This window comes from Hippocampus zosterae, chromosome 9 (assembly GCF_025434085.1).
Source record: "Hippocampus zosterae strain Florida chromosome 9, ASM2543408v3, whole genome shotgun sequence".
NCBI classification, from domain to species: domain Eukaryota; kingdom Metazoa; phylum Chordata; class Actinopteri; order Syngnathiformes; family Syngnathidae; genus Hippocampus; species Hippocampus zosterae.
Genome location: NC_067459.1, coordinates 23,583,014 through 23,604,049, shown reverse-complemented (window position 1 = coordinate 23,604,049; position 21,036 = coordinate 23,583,014). Strand labels below are relative to the sequence as shown.

General features: G+C 43.6%; 4 protein-coding genes across 5 annotated transcripts; 1 reads left to right on the top strand and 3 right to left on the bottom strand.

Annotated features, from left to right (window-relative positions):
- Positions 1-25: 25 nt before the first annotated feature.
- On the bottom strand, positions 26-6,459 carry gmppb (GDP-mannose pyrophosphorylase B). The gene is made up of 10 exons (XM_052077066.1): positions 6,332-6,459; positions 5,388-5,616; positions 5,090-5,170; positions 4,141-4,189; positions 3,430-3,572; positions 3,168-3,326; positions 3,013-3,091; positions 2,055-2,182; positions 1,799-1,981; positions 26-1,679 (listed from the first exon to the last, which is right to left on the bottom strand). Exons 2-10 carry the CDS (start codon positions 5,514-5,516, stop codon positions 1,548-1,550), a joined length of 1,083 nt encoding a protein of 360 aa, XP_051933026.1. The 5' UTR covers positions 5,517-5,616; positions 6,332-6,459; the 3' UTR covers positions 26-1,547.
- A 988-nt stretch (positions 6,460-7,447) lies between these two features.
- On the bottom strand, positions 7,448-13,093 carry pde12 (phosphodiesterase 12). Its single transcript, XM_052077057.1, has 7 exons — positions 12,186-13,093; positions 10,207-10,637; positions 9,638-9,743; positions 9,265-9,409; positions 9,105-9,183; positions 8,889-9,011; positions 7,448-8,009 (listed from the first exon to the last, which is right to left on the bottom strand). The coding sequence occupies exons 1-7, from the start codon at positions 12,767-12,769 to the stop codon at positions 7,666-7,668; spliced, it is 1,812 nt and encodes a 603-aa protein (XP_051933017.1). The 5' UTR covers positions 12,770-13,093; the 3' UTR covers positions 7,448-7,665.
- A 363-nt stretch (positions 13,094-13,456) lies between these two features.
- atp6ap1la (ATPase H+ transporting accessory protein 1 like a) lies at positions 13,457-17,984 on the bottom strand. Of its 2 annotated transcripts, none has more exons than XM_052077070.1 (7): positions 17,647-17,984; positions 16,186-16,238; positions 15,583-15,719; positions 14,642-14,796; positions 14,371-14,421; positions 13,914-14,151; positions 13,457-13,816 (listed from the first exon to the last, which is right to left on the bottom strand). In XM_052077070.1, exons 1-7 carry the CDS (start codon positions 17,766-17,768, stop codon positions 13,559-13,561), a joined length of 1,014 nt encoding a protein of 337 aa, XP_051933030.1. In that variant the 5' UTR covers positions 17,769-17,984; the 3' UTR covers positions 13,457-13,558. The 2 variants fall into 2 exon arrangements, with proteins under 2 accessions (XP_051933030.1, XP_051933031.1); XM_052077071.1 differs by having other exon boundaries at positions 15,583-15,716.
- A 1,154-nt stretch (positions 17,985-19,138) lies between these two features.
- rps23 (ribosomal protein S23) lies at positions 19,139-20,642 on the top strand. Its single transcript, XM_052077073.1, has 4 exons — positions 19,139-19,244; positions 19,959-20,118; positions 20,263-20,383; positions 20,457-20,642. The coding sequence occupies exons 1-4, from the start codon at positions 19,241-19,243 to the stop codon at positions 20,601-20,603; spliced, it is 432 nt and encodes a 143-aa protein (XP_051933033.1). The 5' UTR covers positions 19,139-19,240; the 3' UTR covers positions 20,604-20,642.
- The last annotated feature ends 394 nt before the right edge of the window (positions 20,643-21,036 follow it).

Below are 21,036 nucleotides of genomic sequence, written 5' to 3'. Positions count from 1 at the left end.
TTTTTTCCCCGTTTTGTTTATTTAAAAAAAAAAGACCTCACAAATCAAATCGAGTGTTAACTTGATCATATTTGATAAACGTGTCAAAGAAAACTCGCTACCGTCAACAGAAAAAGGCCTCCTTTAACTCGAGCACCGCCTTGTGGTCACATTTAAAATAGCTTCTTGAGGAGCCTGTTTCATGGCCGCTGCACTCGACCGGTTTTAACCTGACGATTGAGAAATTTAGCATGCTTAACCCTTCGACTAGCGTTAGTTCACTTGGTACTTGTTTCTTTTTTTGGAAGAACCCTACTACAAAGAAACCCTCCGAAATCCAACATCTACAATAATTAAACCATTTTGAAGTTTGAAGGGACAAAAACACACTCCTGAAAGAAGCATTCGAATTCTCAATACCACACTACACATCATTCAGTGAGCATCAAAAAATTAACCGCTTGCGTTTTTCTTTTTTTTTTTTGGGCAACACTTAATCCAATACCAACTTTAAAGAAAACATGACATAAAAGCAGTAAACGAGACAATCAGATCCGAGGGTCCAGTTCTCTGACTTAGTTTGAGTGCCTGGAGTTAAAGTTAGCCGACTTCCAAACGGCAAAGACGAAGGAAGACACGTCGGAAGTCACATGACAAAAAACATGAAATATGGAAAGTAAGTCACGTGAAACCATCAAAGTGGTATAGATACGCAGTAGACACCGGAAGTTGAGTCGTAAATAAATCGTTAAAAAAAAGATCTACATGGAGATATCAAAGCGGTAGAGAAGGCGCACATGAAGTCAACCGAAACATTAAAGCAGTAGATACGCAAGACGTCAAAGCAGTATTGAAGAAGACACGCGAGAAGTCACATCAAAAGCATTTCAAGAAGACGGGAAGTCGTGTTTTTCATCATCACCGCAGGAACCGAGAGACACCACAAGTTGGTTACAACAAAGCTGTGTCAAAGACACACAGAAAGAGACATGGAAGAAGTCATGTGACAGAGCGGTTAAAAATTTTTTTTTTTTAAAAGACAAAGGGGGAATCAGGATCTCTAAGGAAGTCTCCAGAATCACCGCACACTTCATCTTTTGGCATCAAAGTTAAATTGATTATTTTACTGTAAATGGTTAACTTCCTTTGGTACTCTTGCATGCTGAAATGTTACCCAGCAAACGCACCATTTTATGATGTTTCTAACCCCACGGGGGACATTTTTGACATTTCCATGAAGGCAAACTGAACAAATGCAAGGTCGCCATGTTAGACTTGTAAGGTTCCAGTGTGCCAGTTTCACTGCTGCCCCTCAGTTGTCAATCTGGACTTTTTTCAGTCCATGGCGATGAAGTGCAGTCCTTACTGTTCCTTCCTGCCAGCGCCGTCACATGACATCGGCCTTAGCCAATCAGTGAAGGTAATAAAAAAAGGGGGCGGGGGAAGTTAGTCTGGTTGTTCGGTGGTGATACTGCTGACTTTGGACTCTGTGGTACAGTTTGGCAGTTCAGTGGAGTTCATAGAAGAAGCCGATGGGGTTTTTTTGGGGAGGGGTGGGGGGGGGGGGGCTACATGATGATACGCGGTTCCGGAACCGACTCACTGATGGACTTGTGCGGCAGGACGTTGGCGCCGTTCAGGTAGAGCTCGTCATTGACAAGCACGTCTTCACCCAGAACCGTCACGTTCTCCATGCGAACCTGACGGGGGGGGGGGGGGGGGGGGGGGGGGATGCAGAGCACGGGGGGGGGGGTTGCTTTTAGCCATGTTTGCAATCAAGCCAAACTCGTTCAAGAAAAAAAAAAAACTCCCAACTGACCCACTGGCCAACGGAAGAGCTCCAGCCCACGATGCAGCTCTCCAGCCAGGAGTGCGAGCGGACTCGGGCCCCCTTTAAAACCGTGCAGCGCTTGACCCGCACTCCGTCTTCCACTACCACGCCGGCACCGATGGTTACGTTGGGACCGATGGTGCAGTTCTCGCCGATCTGAGCCGTCGGGTCCTTGCGGAACAGAAAGCCAGGACTCATCAGGAACACCGATGACTCCGTTGAGGATGGTAAGAGACGTACTCACCACCAGAACGTTGCCAAGGAAACCGGGCCCAGTGCGCAGTCTCTCGGGGGCGTGTTGTCGTAGCGACTGCAGGTACATGCACATTCCCGTGAGGAAGTCTTTTGGCTGGCCGATGTCCATCCAGAATCCTGGATTCAAGGCACAGGGGTTACCGTTGAACACGAGAAAAAAAAAAGTCAGCTTGCGGTTTGCACTACAGTGGTAACTCTACTTATGAAATGAATATGTTCTGGAAGAAATTTCTTAACTAGAACATTTTGTAAGTGGAGACGCGTTTTGCATGTAAATGCCCTAATCCGTTCCAAGCCGCTTCAAAATTCAGACATAAATGTTTCATGAAACATAAAAATGCATCAAAATATGTAACAAATGCATGTTACAATTAGATCATTGCACAATAAATGAGAGTTGTGCAGAATGTAAATAAAAATGACGGTCATTTCCCTTTTTAACTGCGTTCTCATGTTTTTTTTTTTGCCCTCTTTAGATCATGTTCTCTCAGAAGTGGGTTTTGCCTAGCGTTTTGTCACATTTTCACATTTGCGTAAAACTCTCAGAACGCCTCCTGGCCCGAGGGGGCGAATGAAGAGGACGCTATATAGACACATTTCTATCTACTGTATCTACCCGCATAGAGAGATATGGTAGAGGTCCCTCTTAGCCAATGAGATGCCAGGATGATGCTCGGTAATAGCCAATGGCAGAGCAGCTCTAAGTATGTTGCGTGCAGGAAACTCTGAGCTGCGAGTAGCAGCCCAGAGTGTATTTCTACCTTTCGTATCTTGAAATTTCTTTCGTAACAACTTGAAAAAAGTTCATATGAAGAGACGTTCGTAAGTAGAGGTAGCACTGTACTTGCCGTTCTCGAATAAGACGCTGAAGAGTAAAAATCTCGACATGACAGAGCTCAGTTTCTCAACTCTGCGAAATTAGGCGAGGCAAGTCTCGTCATAGTTACCCTGCAGCTCCATGGCGTACAGCTGTCCCTCTTCAGCCATGACGGGGAAAATCTCTTTCTCTATGGATGTCGGTCTCAACTGCACACAAAAAAGGCAGGCTCCAGTTTATGGAACATCAAATACGCATTCACGTTGGGTCCACAGTTTTCCTCACCTGGATTCTGCTGAGCATGCTGGAATTAAATATGTACATGCCGGCGTTGATCTTGTTGGACACAAACACCTGCGGCTTCTCCACAAAGCGATGGATCTTGCCGCTTTCAGCCTCAAACACCACCACGCCGTACTTGGACGGTTCCTCCACGCGAGTCACCTTCACACAAATGTCCGTTAGGAGCCATCTTAAATCAAACGACAATGGCAAAAGGCTAACGGCTAATATCCGGGGATTCGCTGATATTAGCTCTCGCTCTCACCACAATGGTGCCCTCCTTGCTGTGGTCGCAGTGGAACTTCAGCATATCTTGGAAGGGAAAGTCACAGATGACGTCCGAGTTGAGCACGAAGAAGGGCTCGTTGTCTATGTCCAGCAGCTTGCGGGCCAGGGCCAGAGGACCGGCTTATTCCCAAGGTAAAGAATGCATTAAATTCATTTTAAACAAAAAACATTACAAGTTGTATGGTAGGGCGGCCCGGTAGTCCAGTGGTTAGCACGTCAGCTTCACAGTGCAGAGGTACCGGGTTCGATTCCAGCTCCGGCCTCCCTGTGTGGAGTTTGCGTGTTCTCCCCGGGCCTGCGTGGGTTTTCTCCGGGTGCTCCGGTTTCACCCCACATTCCAAAAACATGCGTGGCAGGCTGATTGGACACTCTAAATTGTCCCTAGGTGTGAGTGTGTGTGCGAATGGTTGTTCGTTTCTGTGTGCCACGCGATTGGCTGGCAACCGGTTCTGGGTGTCCCCCGCCTACTGCCCGAAGACAGCTGGGATAGGCTCCAGCAACCCCCGCGACCCAAGTGAGGATCAAGCGGCTCGGAAGATGAATGAATGAATGAAAGTTGTATGGAAAAAAATACAGATTTACAGCAGGTGCGACATTATTTGGGCCATCAACTCTAAAAGGACAGTGGAGTTCCTCTCGGCTCAATTCCATGGCCCTTTTCGTCTGCTTGTGAAGAGTGAACACTCACCCGTTCCAAGAGGCTCCTTCTCGTGTGAGAGCGAGATACGAATTCTAAGCTGAGGAAGAGACAAAGAAACATTCGATTTAGGATCACAAATACATGCTTTCATATACGCCTCACCTTTTTGTGGTTGAATCAATAAAAGCCCTCTGCCAATATTTGTGGATGTGGAGATGACGTCCATAAATGTTTTCTGTACCAATGTTTACGCCTCATTTCTTGCCATTTACAATATTTCACAACACTTTCGATATTCAATTGCATCTTTTTATGGGCCAACACTGCATAGTTTGAATAACAGTGTCGTTTTACTGGCCCCTCAAAATAACTCGACAAAGCCATTCAAACCACTGGCAACAAAAGTGAGTACACCTCTTTGTCAAATTGTCCAAATTGGACACAAGCAGCTTTCTTTTTTTCCTCTCAAGCGTCACGTGACTCCTTAGTGTTATGAAGTCTCAGGTGTGAATGGGGAGCGGTTCAAGGTGAAGTAGTGTAAGCAGTAGAGTAAATAGAGACTCTATGTCACTATTTGCTGAAACAGGATAAGTAAACATAAGTTGAAGACTCAAAGGTTGAACAAATTGAACAAACAGTTTGTCATGTTCTGCATCCGGAAATTACACAAAACGTCCCCCCCCCACCCCCATTGCTAACCAAAACAGCAGCACCTAAGCATTTGAAAAGTGTCTCAGCTGACAATGAGTCTTAGCATTCACAGAATAAAAATGTCGTCTTGAGCGCCGATTAGCAATACAGAAGAGTCCAGTAGACGTGGTCATTTCACAGTGCTGTGTAGTTTCATGGTTACGTTTCTTACTACTTCTCCTTGAGCTGATATTTTGCGGCACTTTTCTAGCAAATTTTAGTTTAAAAAAAAAATCCACTTGTATATATATCGCTGGTGCTGTTAAATGTTAAATGTTTGTGTTTAGTAATAGTGTGTTGAACCTACTCTCTGCTCCTGGGCCCTCATTTCTCGCTCCAGCAGCTCAGACATGTAGCTCACCGCCAAGACTACGTGTTTCACCCCGGCCTGGTTGCACGCAAAAAAAAAAAAAAAAAAAAAAAAAAAAAACAACAACACATGGAAATAAACACAAGAGAGATGCACAGATCCATACACACACAAGGACAAACATTCACATTCACACACACACACACACGAAGACAGGCAAAAAGACACACTGTCAATCCTCATGCTCACTAGGCTTTGTTTGCTGGTAAAAAATAAAACCAGCGTCGCATCTTACCTTGACTAAGGCCTCCACCTGGTGCATGAGGATGGGCTTGTTGCAGAACTCCACCAGCGGCTTGGGCACGCTCAAAGTGAGCGGCCGCAAGCGGGTGCCGTAGCCGCCCACTAGGATCAAAGCCTTCATCCTCGCTGATGTCTTCAGCGGCCGTTACCGAGGCAACCGGGGTTCATCAACGACCACTCTGCCGGCGAACTGTGCCACACGTCTCGCTTCTTACTTTTTTCTTCAATTACAAAACATGTCACTTCCTTCAAAGATCCAATTTTAATAGGCTGGTAGGGAAGGAATGGTAAACGGTTGGGTGAGCGGTCTTAAGTTTATTTCCTGTTCGATTTAATTTTGGGAATGTAAAAAACAGAAAAAGATAAGTGACCTTTGAGTTTGCCGACAAAAAAATATTACTTTGTCTCGTTTTCCACACTGGACTGCACCAGTATGAAAGGTCTAAAGGTATAAAGGTAGTTTATGTGAATTATGTTACTGCTCGTAGTAATCAAGCGACTGCAGAGCATCAGCCACTGTGTCATCCTCAACCACATACGAGGGCATTAGAACATGCATAATGTCGTGTGGCTCCTTTGGGATTTAATTGCAACAGTTTTGCTCTGGAACTGTTATTACGTCCATTATTAAGATAATGAAATCTACAGCTAGAAACGAAACAAAGACGCGGCAAAAATGGGTAACCATCACTATATTGTGCAAGTTGTTTCTCAAGGCAACGAGAAATAAACAAGCAGAAATAAACACGTTCAAATCCGGACTCCAGTTGCCCATAGAGTCCATAAAAAGACCACCCTCCCCTCCCCATTAGATTAAAGCAGCCCATGTTAGCCACGGTGATTAACTAACACGCTTCTCGGTGTGGCAGGAGTGACTATTCGTCCTCACAGTGGTACCGTTCAGGTCGTAAAGTGCGAGAAGGTATAAAAACTCACGTTCTGAAGTCCACGATTTTTTTAGGGAGACATCCACAGTGGATTGAACTCCGGTAGTGACACGTAAGAATGTTCAAATCCCAGATCGTTGTTTGTCTTCCGGAATGTCAATTCACGTCATTTCAATCTTATCACAGATGGTTTATCCTGGTTTGGATTTCAAAGTAAAAGTATAACATTGCATAAATGGCCAAATTACGAATCGAAAGCGAAACAATGTTAAATAAATAAATTGATAAAGAAGAACAATTACATATAATAATGTGAATATTTTTCATTTAGGTCATTTACGAGGTTTGTTTTTAATATTATCGGTGTTAATAATCAGCTTCCGGTAAGTATTTTGGCTACTGGACAAAACACTGGCAATTAGAATAGAATTAGTTTACTTGGGGGTGTCATCAGGGATGTCAAGAATCGTAGAATCTTGCATTTTTGCTCGCTCGTTAATTACCTTTAAATTATTTGGATCTGTAGCATACATTCAGGTGGACTGAAATTACCACACGGGGAGCATGAGTTGTGATTTACCACTTCGGTCCAAACGAGGAAATGGTACGCTCTGACTCCGCCTCTTCACTACTTTCGACCAATGGGATCAAAACAGCGTGGCGACAAACAGTAATAATCACGTGACTAATTAAAGCCTCAAGACACCTTACAGTCGAAAAAGCACGTGTACAGCCCAACAAACATATATTTCTAATATTCTTGTTTTTAATAGATGTACAGTATATGTAATTGATAACATATGTGAAAAATATTCACGGAGTAATTTACCTGTACTATTTAGTGGAACTCAACCCATATGGCAGTGGCGCTCCAGTTTTGTTCAACAATGTAAATTCACCTCCAAAAATTCTTTAATTGGGGAATGGAGGCTGAACCACCAAGAAGCTTCTCACCTAAAACAGCGCAAATTCCCCCCCCCCCTCCCCCAGGTAAATCCGCAAGGATGTGAGGGTCCATTCATACACACAAAGTAATCATTTAAGGTGACTAATTTTTTTCCCACATCTTTAAAACTAAATTTCTAAATACCGGTAAATGTGTATGTCTATATAGTTGTATTGTGTTAATGAAAAATACTTTAAAATAAAAACCTGAATGCCTTGATAAAACTGAAATTGTTTATTTTCAGTTCAGTTCAAATATTTTTTTCTTTAAATTACAAAAAAAAAAGAAATGCATTCTGATTAATATATCGAGCATTATCATGCCAAGAGAACCATAACTCAAGCAGCCAGACTGACATTGAATAGCAGCGATTAAAATAATTTTACTTTAAATAAAATCTGGCATGATGATTTTAAGAATTAAGAAATCTCTCGTATTCAGGGTTCCCAGCGTAGGTCGCAGACCAGCGCGATGTGGTCCGACGGATGGGCCACGCTCGGCAGCGCCGTGTAGGTGGTGACCAGGTGGTGGGCCGGCATGGGGACGACCTGCTCCACCCGCATGCTGTGCGGCTGGATGAAGATGTAATCCAGGCAGCCTTGGAAGCCGCCCACGTAGTTGGTGTAGGCCAGTGGCCCGCAGGCGCTCAGCAGGGGCGGAAACGGCGAGATCAAGTCCATTGCCAGCAAAGACGACGGTGAATCTTCCTCCTGGGGACCCGAGCTGCTCCAGTCGGCATGCTGCCGGGAGAGCGAGGCCTCGGTGAGCAGCTGGAGAACACCTGAGATAGGACAAGAAGCACCAGCGGTATTCAGAACACGAGCGGGATGTTGAGGCTCAACTGGTTCGGTAGGCGCGTTTTCGTGGAAAATCTTTGGCCGCACACAAATGGGAGTTATTTTTCAGTATCCGCTTTCAAACTAAATGTAAAAAGGTTGATGTCTCCTGGAAGAGATACAGTGTAATCAACAGAAAAAAAGAAGAGGCAGAGAAGGCCCCCAATTAAGCTCCAGTAACAGTCAGTATTGTTGTATGCCATTTGTATGTGTTGCTGCTCAGTATGTATCAAAGTAGAAGCTGTTTAAAGCTTTATGATTATCATTTTTCATTTGCCCATTTATGGCATTTCGCTTCATATATTAGCAGTAAGGTAGTAGACCAGGCATGTCCAAAGTCCGGCCCGCGGTCGAATTTCATCCGGCCCTCGGCCCCTGTCATAAAATCAGTGCCGTCTGGCCCGCAGGTTGGGCGCAATGGAACACGTGTTGCATTGACTGAGGTCTCGTAGACTGGGGAGTGATGTTTCATAGAGTACTGCTTCCCTCTAGTGGCTAAATGAGTAATAGCATTCACTAAATGAGTAATGGCATTTAGACACTAGAGGGCATCACTCACGAGTTAACAAGACATGACTTAAATTAAAATTAATTAAAATTAATTTTAATTAAAATTAAAATAAAAATGGAAATGTGAAACAGACTGGCTTACTAAAATTTGTTGAACAATATTGTTGTTCAATGTAAAGAATGTCAGCCAAGGTCGGCCCCCGACATTTTACCACATAAAATCTGGCCCCCTTGGCAAAAAGTTTGGACACCCCTGTAGTAGACTGACAGCCACCTCTGATATTAACGCACACGACGTGTTGATGTTCAGTTACCGGAGTTTGGTGAGGAGTTGAAGTCACCGCAGAAGACCAACGGAGCTCCCGGGGCCACCTTGCCGATCACATGACTCAGGTGCTGCAGAGCCACGGCCATCTGGACCAAGCGGACGTTACCGCCTTCAAAGGGAAAAGTAGATACGCTTGCTCGCACAGATTTGACTCCATCTACGCGGTTCAATATGGGCCTCCTGTTTTGATCAGCAACTGTACCTTGAGGGTGCCAGTACAGGTGTGTGTTGGCCACACACACCTTCCTGCCTGCTTGGTGGAGGTCCTCCAGCACACTGACCTATGGAGACGAACGAGAGAGGGCGTCAAAAGAGTGGGCGGAGTGTGTGGATTAAGACATGGGTGGATGCGGGTTGGATACCTGCAAAGCGGTGGAGCGCTTCACAATCTTCTCTCTCAAGGCGTCGTTGGCCGAGAGCCTCTCCAGCAGCTCGGCATGGGCCGCGTCCGATGTCAGCGCCTCGCTCAGCGTGATGTCGTGGCAACTCAGCAGCTTGAATCTTGTCCTAAAAAAAAAAAAAAATAATGGTTCTCCTCATTAGGGGCACGGACGGACAATTCAGAAACTGAAATGAAGCTAACAAACGTTTCAGGGATAACAAACAAATGACACCAAAAAGCTGAACCCAGAACCTTGAAACTGTGAGCCGGTTGTTCTGACCGCTACCACGCTGTGTTGCCCAGTGCTGAAAATATTTTCGTCCAAAATTTCACGCCTGATAACGCAAACGAACCTGCGGTAGAAGGTCGCCAATCCTTCGTGTTGCTTCTCTTTTAGCTTAAAAACGCCGTCCAGGCCAAAGGCATCGAGAGCTGGAGTCAGACTGTCCAAAAACACTCCTGGAAAAAATAAAAAACACATTTACTTTGATAAAACTAATGACAACTAACTGAATTCCAAGCAAAAACATGTTTTTGTTTTTGCCAATGAATATCATAAATGTGCTTTTAGGGTTCATTTTCAATGTATGACTATACATCATAATACTTCTGTCTTTCACTTGACAAATACTCCATAAAAAAAACAAAAAACAAAAAAAAACTAAAACCAAAACTGAACTAAAAAAAAAAATCGCCAAAAATAATAACCACGAAAAATTAATTCAAACTAACAGAGTATAAAAAATAAAAATAAAAATGAAATAAAAAGTAAAAAAAAAAAAAAAAGTGACTCCTCTTTTTTTCTGAATTCGTTCAAAAATAACCAGTCGCTAACGACGTTTACGTTCACACAAAAGGGGCAGTTGAGCAAATGCGGCACGTTCAGAAAATACAAACGCAGCGCGCGACGGAAATTCATCACCTTTGTCCACCTCTTGCAGACAGACCACATCGGCGTGGTATCCAGCCAGCTCCTTCTTGATCAGACTCTGCCTGTAATCTAGTTCCAGGGCGTAGGGGGCGCAGTAGGGGTACAGCACCGTCTTGGACAGCTCCGTCTGCGCGTAGACGTCGGCCAGGATGTTGTAGGAGACCACGCGCAGCGACGGCCACGCCGCCTCCTTGGCCGTGTACGCGTGGCGCTCGTCGAAGGTGCACGTGCCCGGCCCTGCCTCCACGGCGCCGACGGAGAGAAGCTCGCCGGGTTGGCCGTGGCGCCCGCCGCGGTCTTTGGGCGTGCTGTGTAGTTTCAGCCGGCAGCCGATGTCCTGGTTGGACGGGACGTAGACTCGGGTTTGGCCCACTTCAGTCCAGGCAGCGTCCGGAGCGCTCCCTTCACCGGCGGCTTTACCGCTGCAATTGCAACAAAGACGAGGTGAATGAAGACACTGGCCTTTCAAATGACTGATTTTTTTTTTTTTTTAACTGAGAATACAGCGATTCAGCATTTTTAGCCGTATCGGCATCCGACTTAAAAAAAGAAAGAAATCTGATGGTTCAGAAGAGAGTTTCAGTTCAGTGCTGATCCATGGAAGGCTCTGTACCTTTCGATATTGTTTGAAATTTAAACAAAGTTTAAATTTGGAAAAACTATTCTCAGCAGAAAATTCTTTTTTTTTTAAAGTCCTTCAATCAACATATCAATAATGACATTGCAACAAAGTTAAAAGTTGGAGCTAGTATTCTTATTTTATTTTTTGGACACCAAGATTTCTCCTTTTGCTGAAAACAAATTATCAGCCTCCTTGATGACTAATAATCGATATTGATTCTGAAAATACTATACTGATTGATCTCTACTCTATACCTTTTGATGCGAGCCCCAAATTTGAGCTCGAAGCATGAAATGAACCAAACGACAACCATTAGATTGAAGTGCTTAAAGGCATACATTCTTTATCCTCTGCCAAAAATGACAACAATTACATCAATTAGCCAGTTGCGAAACTCAACTTTGTGTTTTAAATGCGTGTCTCTGTTAAAGTATTTACATGTAGAAATATTTTGATATATTTTGCCAATTTATTACTAATAAACAGATTAAGAAAAAAGGTTTTTGAGATTTAAGTTGGTGTAGCCGTCCCTCAGCCAAATCAACAGGTGAGAGCTGCATTTCAATCGGAGTGGGAATGCGCAGTCATCAAACAACGTGAAAATTAAGGACAATATGACACAAATTAGAGGGAATTATACAACAGCCTCTTTCATAAGAGTGGAGCTCTTGCCCTTGTTTCTTTTTTTTTTGTCGCTATCAAGATTGAAATATGAATGATGGAACGGTGAACACAAATACATGTACAAAAGTTAAAAGTGAAGACTATTTACCTTTGATCTTCATAAACATCTTAAGATTGTGGTTTTTGCTTCCTTGCTTTAAGCTCCTGTTTGCCAAGTCGTGGGGAGGAGGACTATATTAGACCTTTTAGCTTTATTCTGTGTGACATCATTGCAAAAAAAAAAAACTGTTTGTCCCGAAAGCTGGGCCATTTTATTTGAGAGTGACATTGCAATGACTAATGAAATGAAATGTGTGTCACTTACAGTTGGGTGGATTTTGAATACATTTGCAAAACCATTTCCAGACATGACATTACATTACAATTTGATGGGATTTGTTTTTAAATTGTGATCAATGTTTGCAATAAGGCTCTGGCAGCAAAAATATGGAAACTGCGAATAGGAGTAAATGCTTAAAATGATGATAAAGTTAGATTTTTGTTTTTTTGGAATACTTTTGCACACATTCCCCCGAAATATATATTTGGATGTAAGTTTGGCTTTTTGAAAAATTTGTATAAAACAAACAAAAATCTTTGAAATTCTGAGGCATTACTTACTGGCATTACTTTTGTTTTGCAAATTGGATTGGTTTGCCCTTGGTGGAGGTCTGCGCCAAGTTACCTGGAGTTTGGGCTCTTCTCCTTGTACCACGTAAAGTCACAGTGGTCCAGATCTCCGAACTCCATCTCCAGCCTGGGACATACGGGGAAGCCGGCCAGCAGCGAGGCCGGTAGCTCAGCGGTGGTGAAGGTGGGCTCGTTCCGGCGGACAGAGTACCGGACGTCGCCCAACTGCAGCACGGCCCCGTCCCGCCATGCCTCAGCGTTAAGCACAGTCTGCGGCACCTCGCCGCCGTCAACGTAGAGCTTCACCACGGCGGGCTCCGGAGTGTCGCCCGCCGCCGTCGGCTGCTGATGTCCCGCGTTCCTCTTTGCCTTCTTTGCCTTGGTTTTACCCTTCGCGAGGGTGCAGGCGATGCGGGACAGGAGCTTGCCCAGCGGTTCGTCCTGCTCCCGTTGCATATGCTTCTGACTGCCGTCCACGCGAAACGAGATGGTCATCTTGGGCTCCCCGGCGACGCATCTCACCGTGGCCGGCTCCATGTTGCCGAGGAGGCGGCGCGCCCGTGTCAATGGCGCGAGCGACGAGTCGGGGAGGAGGCGACGGTAAAATGGAAGGAAGGCAGCGGCGAGTTTGTTGAACATGAATCCCGACGTGGTGACTTCCAAAACCGGGCTAAACACGACTCGGATGGCCCGGAACTGGAGAGAGACAACCGCAATGGGGGATGTCTACTTCCTGGTGTCACCAGCGAACCAAAGTGCGGATTTCGTTTGTTTTTATGCGATTTGATATAAAGTGAAAATGATACACTCACTTTATAATACTGTTCGAAAATGATTAGTGAAATCAGAATTAACAGAATTGTATCACATTAATTGCAGTTAGGCGATCGTCGAAGTTATGACGAGTGTGTTCTTCTACGGCTTTGCAACGTGACGAGTCCTCAAAATAAAACTCTATTGCATCCTACTGGTTGGGGGGGGGAAACTACACAAACGCCTCAAAGGTATTCTCCGCGTTCCGTTCTACCTTCCTCTGTGACACAAACAGTAATTTTAAAAGTGTGAAAAATTACAAATAGCTTTGTTTAAAGAAAAAAAACCGTAATATTCTCCAAAGGAAAAAAATCCATCCATGCATCCATCCATCCAATAGTAGTAATATATTTTAGGGGAATGTGTGCAACATTCTCCACTACAATTTGTAAATTCAAATATATTATTAAAATAGTTTCCAACAAAAAGGATTAATTTGTCAAGAGAAAAGTAGCAATTTTAAAAAATCCCTTCATACACCTAATAATCCAGGGAAAATAAATGCTGCCCCAGTGTAGGTAAAAAAATATTTTTATTACATTTGTTATAAAGACAAATCAATTCCTAGTTTATTAATAAAACAGTAAAACATTTCCACAAATGTCCGTAATCCCACTAGGGAACATTTTTATCCGCTATATTTTCGGGACAGCACCGTTCCATCTGTTCTGGGTTCTGGAGGAAGTCACCGTGTGCCTTACGCTCGCGGTCGTTCTCAATGCGGTTCAGGTGGACGAGCAGGTGCAATGCATAAGCCAGGACCAATAGCAGGATGAGCGACGTCACCAGACCCATGAGGATGGCCGGAGTCAGGAAGGTGGTGCAGTCGCTCACTGGCGAAAACCTGCCGGATGTCACGTTGAAGGCCTGGATCTGACGAGGGGCGCAAAGGGGACAGTCATGTATACAGATTTCAAAGGACTTTAAAATGTGCCTGCATGTCATCCTAGGCCTAGGATAAATCTAGGACCTGGAAGTCTGTGAAGGTGAGCGTCCAGCGGCGAGCATTGTCGCTGCCAGGCCTCAAGAGGGCGCTGTGGCGTTCCAGGCTGCTGACGTGTGAGCAGTGGTACGAGAGTGAAGACGGCGCGTACACCTCGCTGGCATTGAACACGGCTTCCTGCGACGAGTTGTAGACCACAGAGACACTGTCCAAAGAGAACCACCACTGGCTCGAAGCCTCGTAGAACGTGTTGGACAGCTGCAGCCTTGGAAGAAGAAGAAGAAAATGCTCACGGTTACGGTGCTCGCCATCCATTTCGACGTGTGGTTATCTAGGTAGCTCAGCCTACATCCTGAAAATATAACTTCCTTTCAGACAGTCCGCAGTATGACACAGTTAATCTGTGTTTACATGTTAATGCTAAAATACTTTACGTGATGACACAGTTACCGTATTAATACAAGGTTGACAAATAAATAGTTACCTGATGGATAGACCTCTCAAATCATCCACATCTCCAAATCTCATCACCAGCCTGGGAAGGACACACAGACAGGTCATTAAGTGTCACAGATTACATCCACTTACGTTATGTGGTGGCCAAAATGAGTTATCCCACAAATTTTGTCTTCCATTTATTGGTAATCATTTTTCTCATGAAATCATTTGTCAATTAATTGATTGTACGCATCACTTTTTTGCGAGTCATGTATTCCAAGGCGTATGCGAAATGGCATGAGAAGGACGGTACATACGAGGCTCTGTCCTGGCGACACACCGATTGGCTGGTGTCCACAGACTTGAGTGGGGAGAAGGCCCGCTCGGTCAGGTCCACTTGCTTCTGCCTCTCGTAACGCAGATACAACCTCCTGGCCTGAAACATCACGCACGGCCTCCCGTTGGACATCACCTGATGGACACAATGGACAGATCAAGAGCCATACACCACGTTATGGAGCACTGCGATAAGATATGTTACACTTAAGACACATTTACATATTTATGCAAAGGTATGATACATGAGACACTTTCTCTTTACGTGTTAATCTTCAGGTATGATATATAGCATACTTAAGCTATGTTTATATTTTGAAGCTAAATTACATGATCATCCACTTAAAGTACATTAAATTACCACGTTAACGCTAAGCTTCATTAAATGAAAGAGGGGTTCACGTGTGGACACAAAACAACGTCATTTATGGTCAATTTACATACCAAATTGGACTATATGAGGTGTAATTACTAAGGCACGCCTTCCACCAAGACAAAACTGAATAAGCTGAGGTGGTAATGGCGTAACCTTGCTTGCAAGCTGAATTCTCGCGATATTTGTGAGTTCATGAAACCTCGCGAATCCAGGAAGTACGGAGTCTGCTCATTTGCACTGAGCTGCGCATCACAAAGCGACAGCGTGTGTGGGGGCGGGATATGTTGTTGTGACAAACACTTTTGATTAACATAGGCTTGATTCGGAAATTTACGTCGTGTTATTTAAGGCACCCTTACATCTGTCACTCAATGCCACGATGTTATCAATGCCAACTTGCCAATCATCGCGATAACATGACTCAGCTGGTCATAACAAGGCACATGCCGTGACGACATTTACATCCGTTGCCGGCGTTGGTCAAAACAAACATTTCAAAGATTCAAAGGTGCTTTGTGCTTGGCGGGCGGGGGGTATGCACGCCACCTTGAGGGGAGGGAAGGGAAGCGCGACTCCTGGCGTCTGGAGTAACTTCCTTCCTTTTGTGACGTCACGAAGTGTGAAACTCTCTTCTGTCCTCATTCGTCGGTCCACCTCCAGCATCACCGTTTCATCTGCACCTCCTCAAATAACGGTGTCATCATCATTTATAACACATAAAAGTGACACGAAAACAGGGCCAGCATTAATGTTTTAAAGATTAAGTGCAAATGTAATATACTGTATTTCAAAGTGAAATACGACTGATATGTACAGTAAATGTACACGTTTAAGCCACTGTAGCACAATGCAAAATTTAATCATTTAATTTGGCCATTGTAGCATTTTCATCCTGATATGTACCCCCAAAATATAGCAGCACAAGTGGGCTTATCTTTTTCATGTTCACCCAGAAAAAAGAATTGGCAGATGACGTATCCGCTAAGTGTAGTCATTTCCTTTTGATATATCAGACGTCTGGACTGAAGAATACACGTAAATGAAAAGGGTGCAAGCCCGGGCGTGTACTGTATTTTGTAAATTAAAAAAAATAAAATAAGATAGCTCGAACTTGGCTGAATTCGAGTTGTTCTGCTTCTTTGTTATTACCTTGGATGCTTTGTAACCACATATCCTCACCATAAACAGTAGATGCAGCCGCACTGTAACAAGAAATATTAGCATATGAACACATTTTCAACAATTAATAGCCTTCTTAAAATAAAATATATCCCACAGGAATAGTGCTTTAGTTCATCTCCCACAATGCATCTGTGTACTGTATTAATAAATGTGATTTTGTCCACAGATGCAATTGATTGTGGTGAAATCCCGTCGGAGTCAATTTTCCTGCAACCCCCCCTAAAAAAAAACCTACAAACTGACTCCTGTGGATTAATCGGTCAATTCATTGGACTGGGGAGAGGGGCAGGCTTGCTTGGATTATGTAATCATACAAACACATAAAAACACACAGGCAGGGGGCTTTGAGCCAAGAGGAGATTTAGTATCATCTTCGGCTGACCGCTGCGTGAGGTGAATGCCAGCCAGTCCACAATGTTAGCATTTGTTTGTCAGACAACAGTCACAGAGGTGAACCAACGAATCTGTTTTTGCGGTCAAAACAATCACGGTAATGTACAAGATGCTATATTAAAACGATCTCCTCCAATCCAATCTAATTCAACTGCTTTCACACGCTACCTTCTGCACAGCCATTGAACTGGAATCTGATATAAATGTCCTATTTACTGAAATAGCGCTACTCGAGTGTAGTGTTTCTTATTCCTAGCACATATTAAAATAATAATAATAATAATAATTGAATGGCACACCAGAATAAAACATTAGAAAAAGTACAGAAACCTATAATGAAAAATAATGAGGATCGGCGTCACCGATCGACCTAACGGGAATTCTTGGCCTGATTCACAAGTGAAAGAAAATGTGATTGTTCTGTCTGTCATTATACATCGCTGACATTGATTAACAGAAAGATATTTGTAGCAACGGTTTCTTAATATGTCTTCCTCATGCTTTTCAGACTTGCAATACACAAAATTATAGTACAGGATATTTACATTGTACATTTTTAATTCCTTTTTTTGTATTACACGTTTGAAAGACAAAAAACATCAATGAATTAATCAAATTTGTTGAACCAATTAAGCCAAATTGGAAAAATTTACACTGGACAATATAACCATTTTTTTTGTTTCCTAATTTTAAAGTGCAGTTTTTATCAACCTTGAGTTTTGAATTGAATTGAACAATACATATATGGTTTATAAGGTAATTTCCAATCATTATATTTATCCAAAATACTGTTGAAAATAAAACATTGAATACATAGTTTTGGGGTATTGCGTGGGGAATAAATAAATTTTGAACACATACATGTGTCGTGTTTAATTTTTATGAATACAATTTGTGGTGGGCAATGATGATTAAAGGATTTAAAAAGCTGCAAGCTGCGCTACGTGCATGAGCAGGAGGACAATGCCGCTTGCTCCTTGCTGTGTCAAAGCTCGAAGATTAGTGTCAGTCTACGTGCTGAGTGTTCTCGCCTACCTGTCAGATGGATGTGGGTCACCGCTGGAAGACAATGACGGCTGAAAAAGGAGAACAGCGAAGAACAGGGGGAGGAGGAGGAGGATGGTGTTGCGGGAGGCTTTGGGAGATTTGGGAGCCATCGCTGTGCTGTGCTGTGATGTGATGTGATGCCAGCACAACACATTCCCTCTTGAGCTTCTCCCCCCCCACCACCGCTAATCTACTTTAATCAACACACTCCATGTTAACCCCCCCTGACAGACTGAGGAAGCAGCCAATTGGAAAACAGATGCAAGACGGCAGCATCCCCATTGCATTGCCGCACAGAATTACAGCTGCTGAGTTAATTATTTTCCAGAGAACTAAATGTCATTCATCTGACATGTACATTTGTAAGATTTTACAGCCTTGGTGGAAATACTGACATTTCGCTTTATATGTATAAATGTGTGTTCGCGCATTAATATGTATGGTCCGGGTCCTGTGGGTAGCATAAAAATATACAGCAGAGTGGCAATTGAGTTTCCCTCTGAAGGATTATAATGGGTAAACGAGAACACCCATCCATCCATCCATTTTCTGAACCGCTTAATCCTCACTAGGGTCGCGGGGGGTGCTGGAGCCTATCCCAGCCGTCTTCGGGCAGTAGGCGGGGGACACCCTGGATCAGTTGCCAGCCAATCGCAGGGCACACAGAGACGAACAACCATCCGCGCTCACAGTCACACCTAGGGACAATTTAGAGCGTCCAATCAGCCTACCATGCATGTTTTTGGAATGTGGGAGGAAACCGGAGCACCCGGAGAAAACCCACGCAGGCCCGGGGAGAACATGCAAACTCCACACAGGGAGGCCGGAGCTGGAATCGAACCCGGTACCTCTGCACTGTGAAGCCGACGTGCTAACCACTGGACTACCGGGGCGCCTAAACGAGAACACATTTAATCAAATTAACGGTGATGATAAAAAAGAAAATCATCTACCAGTCATGGTTTAAAATATATTTATTTTCAATTATTCTCTAGTCTAGCATAATATTGCGCGTCGTCCCGCACGCGGTCTGTCCTTCCGTCTGTCCCTTTTCAAAACGTACCTACTTCACCGCGCCGCTGCGGAGGGCGGTGAACCAGCTAGTTTAACAGAAGTCGTGACAATGTTTGGGGTTGAAAATTTAAATTCTTATTGCACGAACAGTTCAGATTTCTCAGTCCGAGAAAATTCAGAGGGAAAAAAACATCTTTACATTCAGTGATAGTAACAAATACAAAGTTGTCATCATACCGGATACATTGTTAAGTTGAAATAATTCGAAACATTAACCTAAAAATATATATTTAGTATATTGTTTTAGTGTTTTTCTGATAAAAGAAGAAAAAAAACAAATATCAGGGAGGTAAAATAAGACCGCACATGAGTGAATTATACGTATTGGACAACAACTCATGCACCTAATTTGCCTGTAATAACACAATTCAAAGTACAGTATATATAGACAAAAAACGTTTAAATCAGGCGTTCTGCGCGGAATCCTGTTCCGGGGTCCTCAGATTGGAGATTTTGCCGCGATGCATTGTGGGTCTTTCCTTTCCATCCCAGACTCGCTTCTGCAATCATGGGTATGCTGCACAATTTTGCCCTTTCATCCATTAATCCTCAACATTTTGACCATTTATTGCCACCGGGCGCCACATCGTCACCCTATGTACGCTTTTTGGTTACTTTGACGTGGTACAAATGTCTTAACGTGGCGTGGGAATTAAAACATTTTCCTCGTCGCCAGACTCCACAACGTGGGGCGGCCATGACGCGGCCGTTCGTCGCGTTAGCACCTTAGCTTAGCACTGGTAGCTCAAATATTGTGTTAAAATGTAACAAATAAGGAGAAATTGCGGTGTTTAAATCGGTATCATGTCACATAAGTCTAGTTGGTGTCGTCCAACCTTGATGCTGACGCGGTACTGTTGTTCACGAGTACATTGATTGTGACCGTCGTTTTCTAAATGACAACTAGACTATCGCTAAAAGTGAGAATAATTAAATGTCTGCTGGGTGTTGTATTAAAGTATCAGTTTATTCTGATGTATTTTTTTTGGGGGGGGGGCGGGGAAGAAAAGCTTAATCATCCTTCTGAATCGCACCAGAACTATCAAATTAAACCATGCATTGCCTATTTTTTTTCTTCCTGATATGTTTTAATACAATTACAAAAAACCTTAAGATTGTAAGATTTCAATTACTGTGGTATTTCTCAAAGCACCCTTGGTTGAATTTGGTGTTGCATTGATCTGATTTGGTCTTGCGTATCCTAAACAGTGTGTTACCTCCTGCAGGAAAGTGTCGCGGTTTGCGCACAGCCAGGAAGCTCCGTAATCACCGCCGTGAGCAGAAATGGCATGACAAGCAGTACAAGAAGGCCCACCTGGGCACCGCCCTCAAAGCCAACCCCTTCGGTGGGGCTTCTCACGCCAAAGGCATCGTGCTGGAAAAAGTGTATGTCCAAAAATAAACATACAGTAAACAATCAGTCAATCAGATCCACCCACAGTAGGCGATAGTCGGACACCTAGAGCAGACTATCTGAAAAGAGAGGGTTTATTTTTTTTTTAGAGTTGTGACATGTCATTGTGTGTGCAGCGGTGTGGAGGCTAAGCAGCCCAACTCGGCTATCAGGAAGTGCGTGAGGGTGCAACTCATCAAGAACGGCAAGAAGATCACCGCCTTTGTCCCCAATGATGGCTGCCTCAACTTCATCGAGGTGATGCAACGTCACCAGCATTTTTTGTTTTGAAGCGTCATTCTCTAATTTCCCGGTGTGGTCCTCGCCGCAGGAAAACGACGAAGTCTTGGTGGCAGGTTTCGGTCGTAAGGGGCACGCCGTGGGAGACATCCCCGGAGTTCGCTTCAAGGTGGTCAAAGTGGCCAACGTGTCTCTGCTGGCGCTCTACAAAGGCAAGAAGGAGAGACCTAGGTCATAAAAATGATGATACAAGCAAATAAAGGTTTTTCAATTCATATTTTCACGTCTGATCATTTTTTACTTTTGAGGACAAAAACGAGAAAATGCAACATAAAATGATGCCTGACAAAAAACAAACTTGTATACAGCCTTGATTCATTCTGATTACTGCAGTCCAAAGAAAATGCAATTTCACAATTATGATTTTTGATACAGAATTAAAGATGGATTCTCTAGCTGAAACAAATGTAAAAAGTTTCACAATGTTTTGGGACAACTACCAAAATTAGAAGATGCATTCCTTTCAACCTTTTTTTTCTCAAATGTAACTCAATTTGGAGATCATGTACAAATTGCTTTTTGGCACAAAACTGAAAATAAGGTGCAGTCTGATTTTCTTTTACTAAGTGGAGTTGACCTGAGTGTACTTTGAGTAATGTGACCAGTCAGTG

Bases quoted from the DNA above. Each gene is read 5' to 3' on its own strand.
- atp6ap1la (XM_052077070.1), bottom strand. From the start codon at position 17,768: ATGGCTCCCAAATCTCCCAAAGCCTCCCGCAACACCATCCTCCTCCTC. The intron at 15,720-16,185 runs GTAATAACAAAG...CCGTTATTTGAG, and splicing joins GTGGTTACAAAGCATCCAAG to GAGGTGCAGATGAAACGGTG. The intron at 13,817-13,913 runs GTCCTAGATTTA...GCCCCTCGTCAG, and splicing joins TCACCTTCACAGACTTCCAG to ATCCAGGCCTTCAACGTGAC.
- gmppb (XM_052077066.1), bottom strand. From the start codon at position 5,516: ATGAAGGCTTTGATCCTAGTGGGCGGCTACGGCACCCGCTTGCGGCCG. The intron at 3,092-3,167 runs GTGAGGAAAACT...TTTTGTGTGCAG, and splicing joins GCATGCTCAGCAGAATCCAG to TTGAGACCGACATCCATAGA. The intron at 1,982-2,054 runs GTGAGTACGTCT...CTGTTCCGCAAG, and splicing joins TCCTTGGCAACGTTCTGGTG to GACCCGACGGCTCAGATCGG.
- pde12 (XM_052077057.1), bottom strand. From the start codon at position 12,769: ATGTTCAACAAACTCGCCGCTGCCTTCCTTCCATTTTACCGTCGCCTC. The intron at 10,638-12,185 runs GTAACTTGGCGC...TTGCAATTGCAG, and splicing joins GAGAAGAGCCCAAACTCCAG to CGGTAAAGCCGCCGGTGAAG. The intron at 9,744-10,206 runs GTGATGAATTTC...TATTTTTTCCAG, and splicing joins TCTGCAAGAGGTGGACAAAG to GAGTGTTTTTGGACAGTCTG.
- rps23 (XM_052077073.1), top strand. The intron at 20,119-20,262 runs GTATGTCCAAAA...TTGTGTGTGCAG, and splicing joins GGCATCGTGCTGGAAAAAGT to CGGTGTGGAGGCTAAGCAGC. The intron at 20,384-20,456 runs GTGATGCAACGT...TCCTCGCCGCAG, and splicing joins GCTGCCTCAACTTCATCGAG to GAAAACGACGAAGTCTTGGT.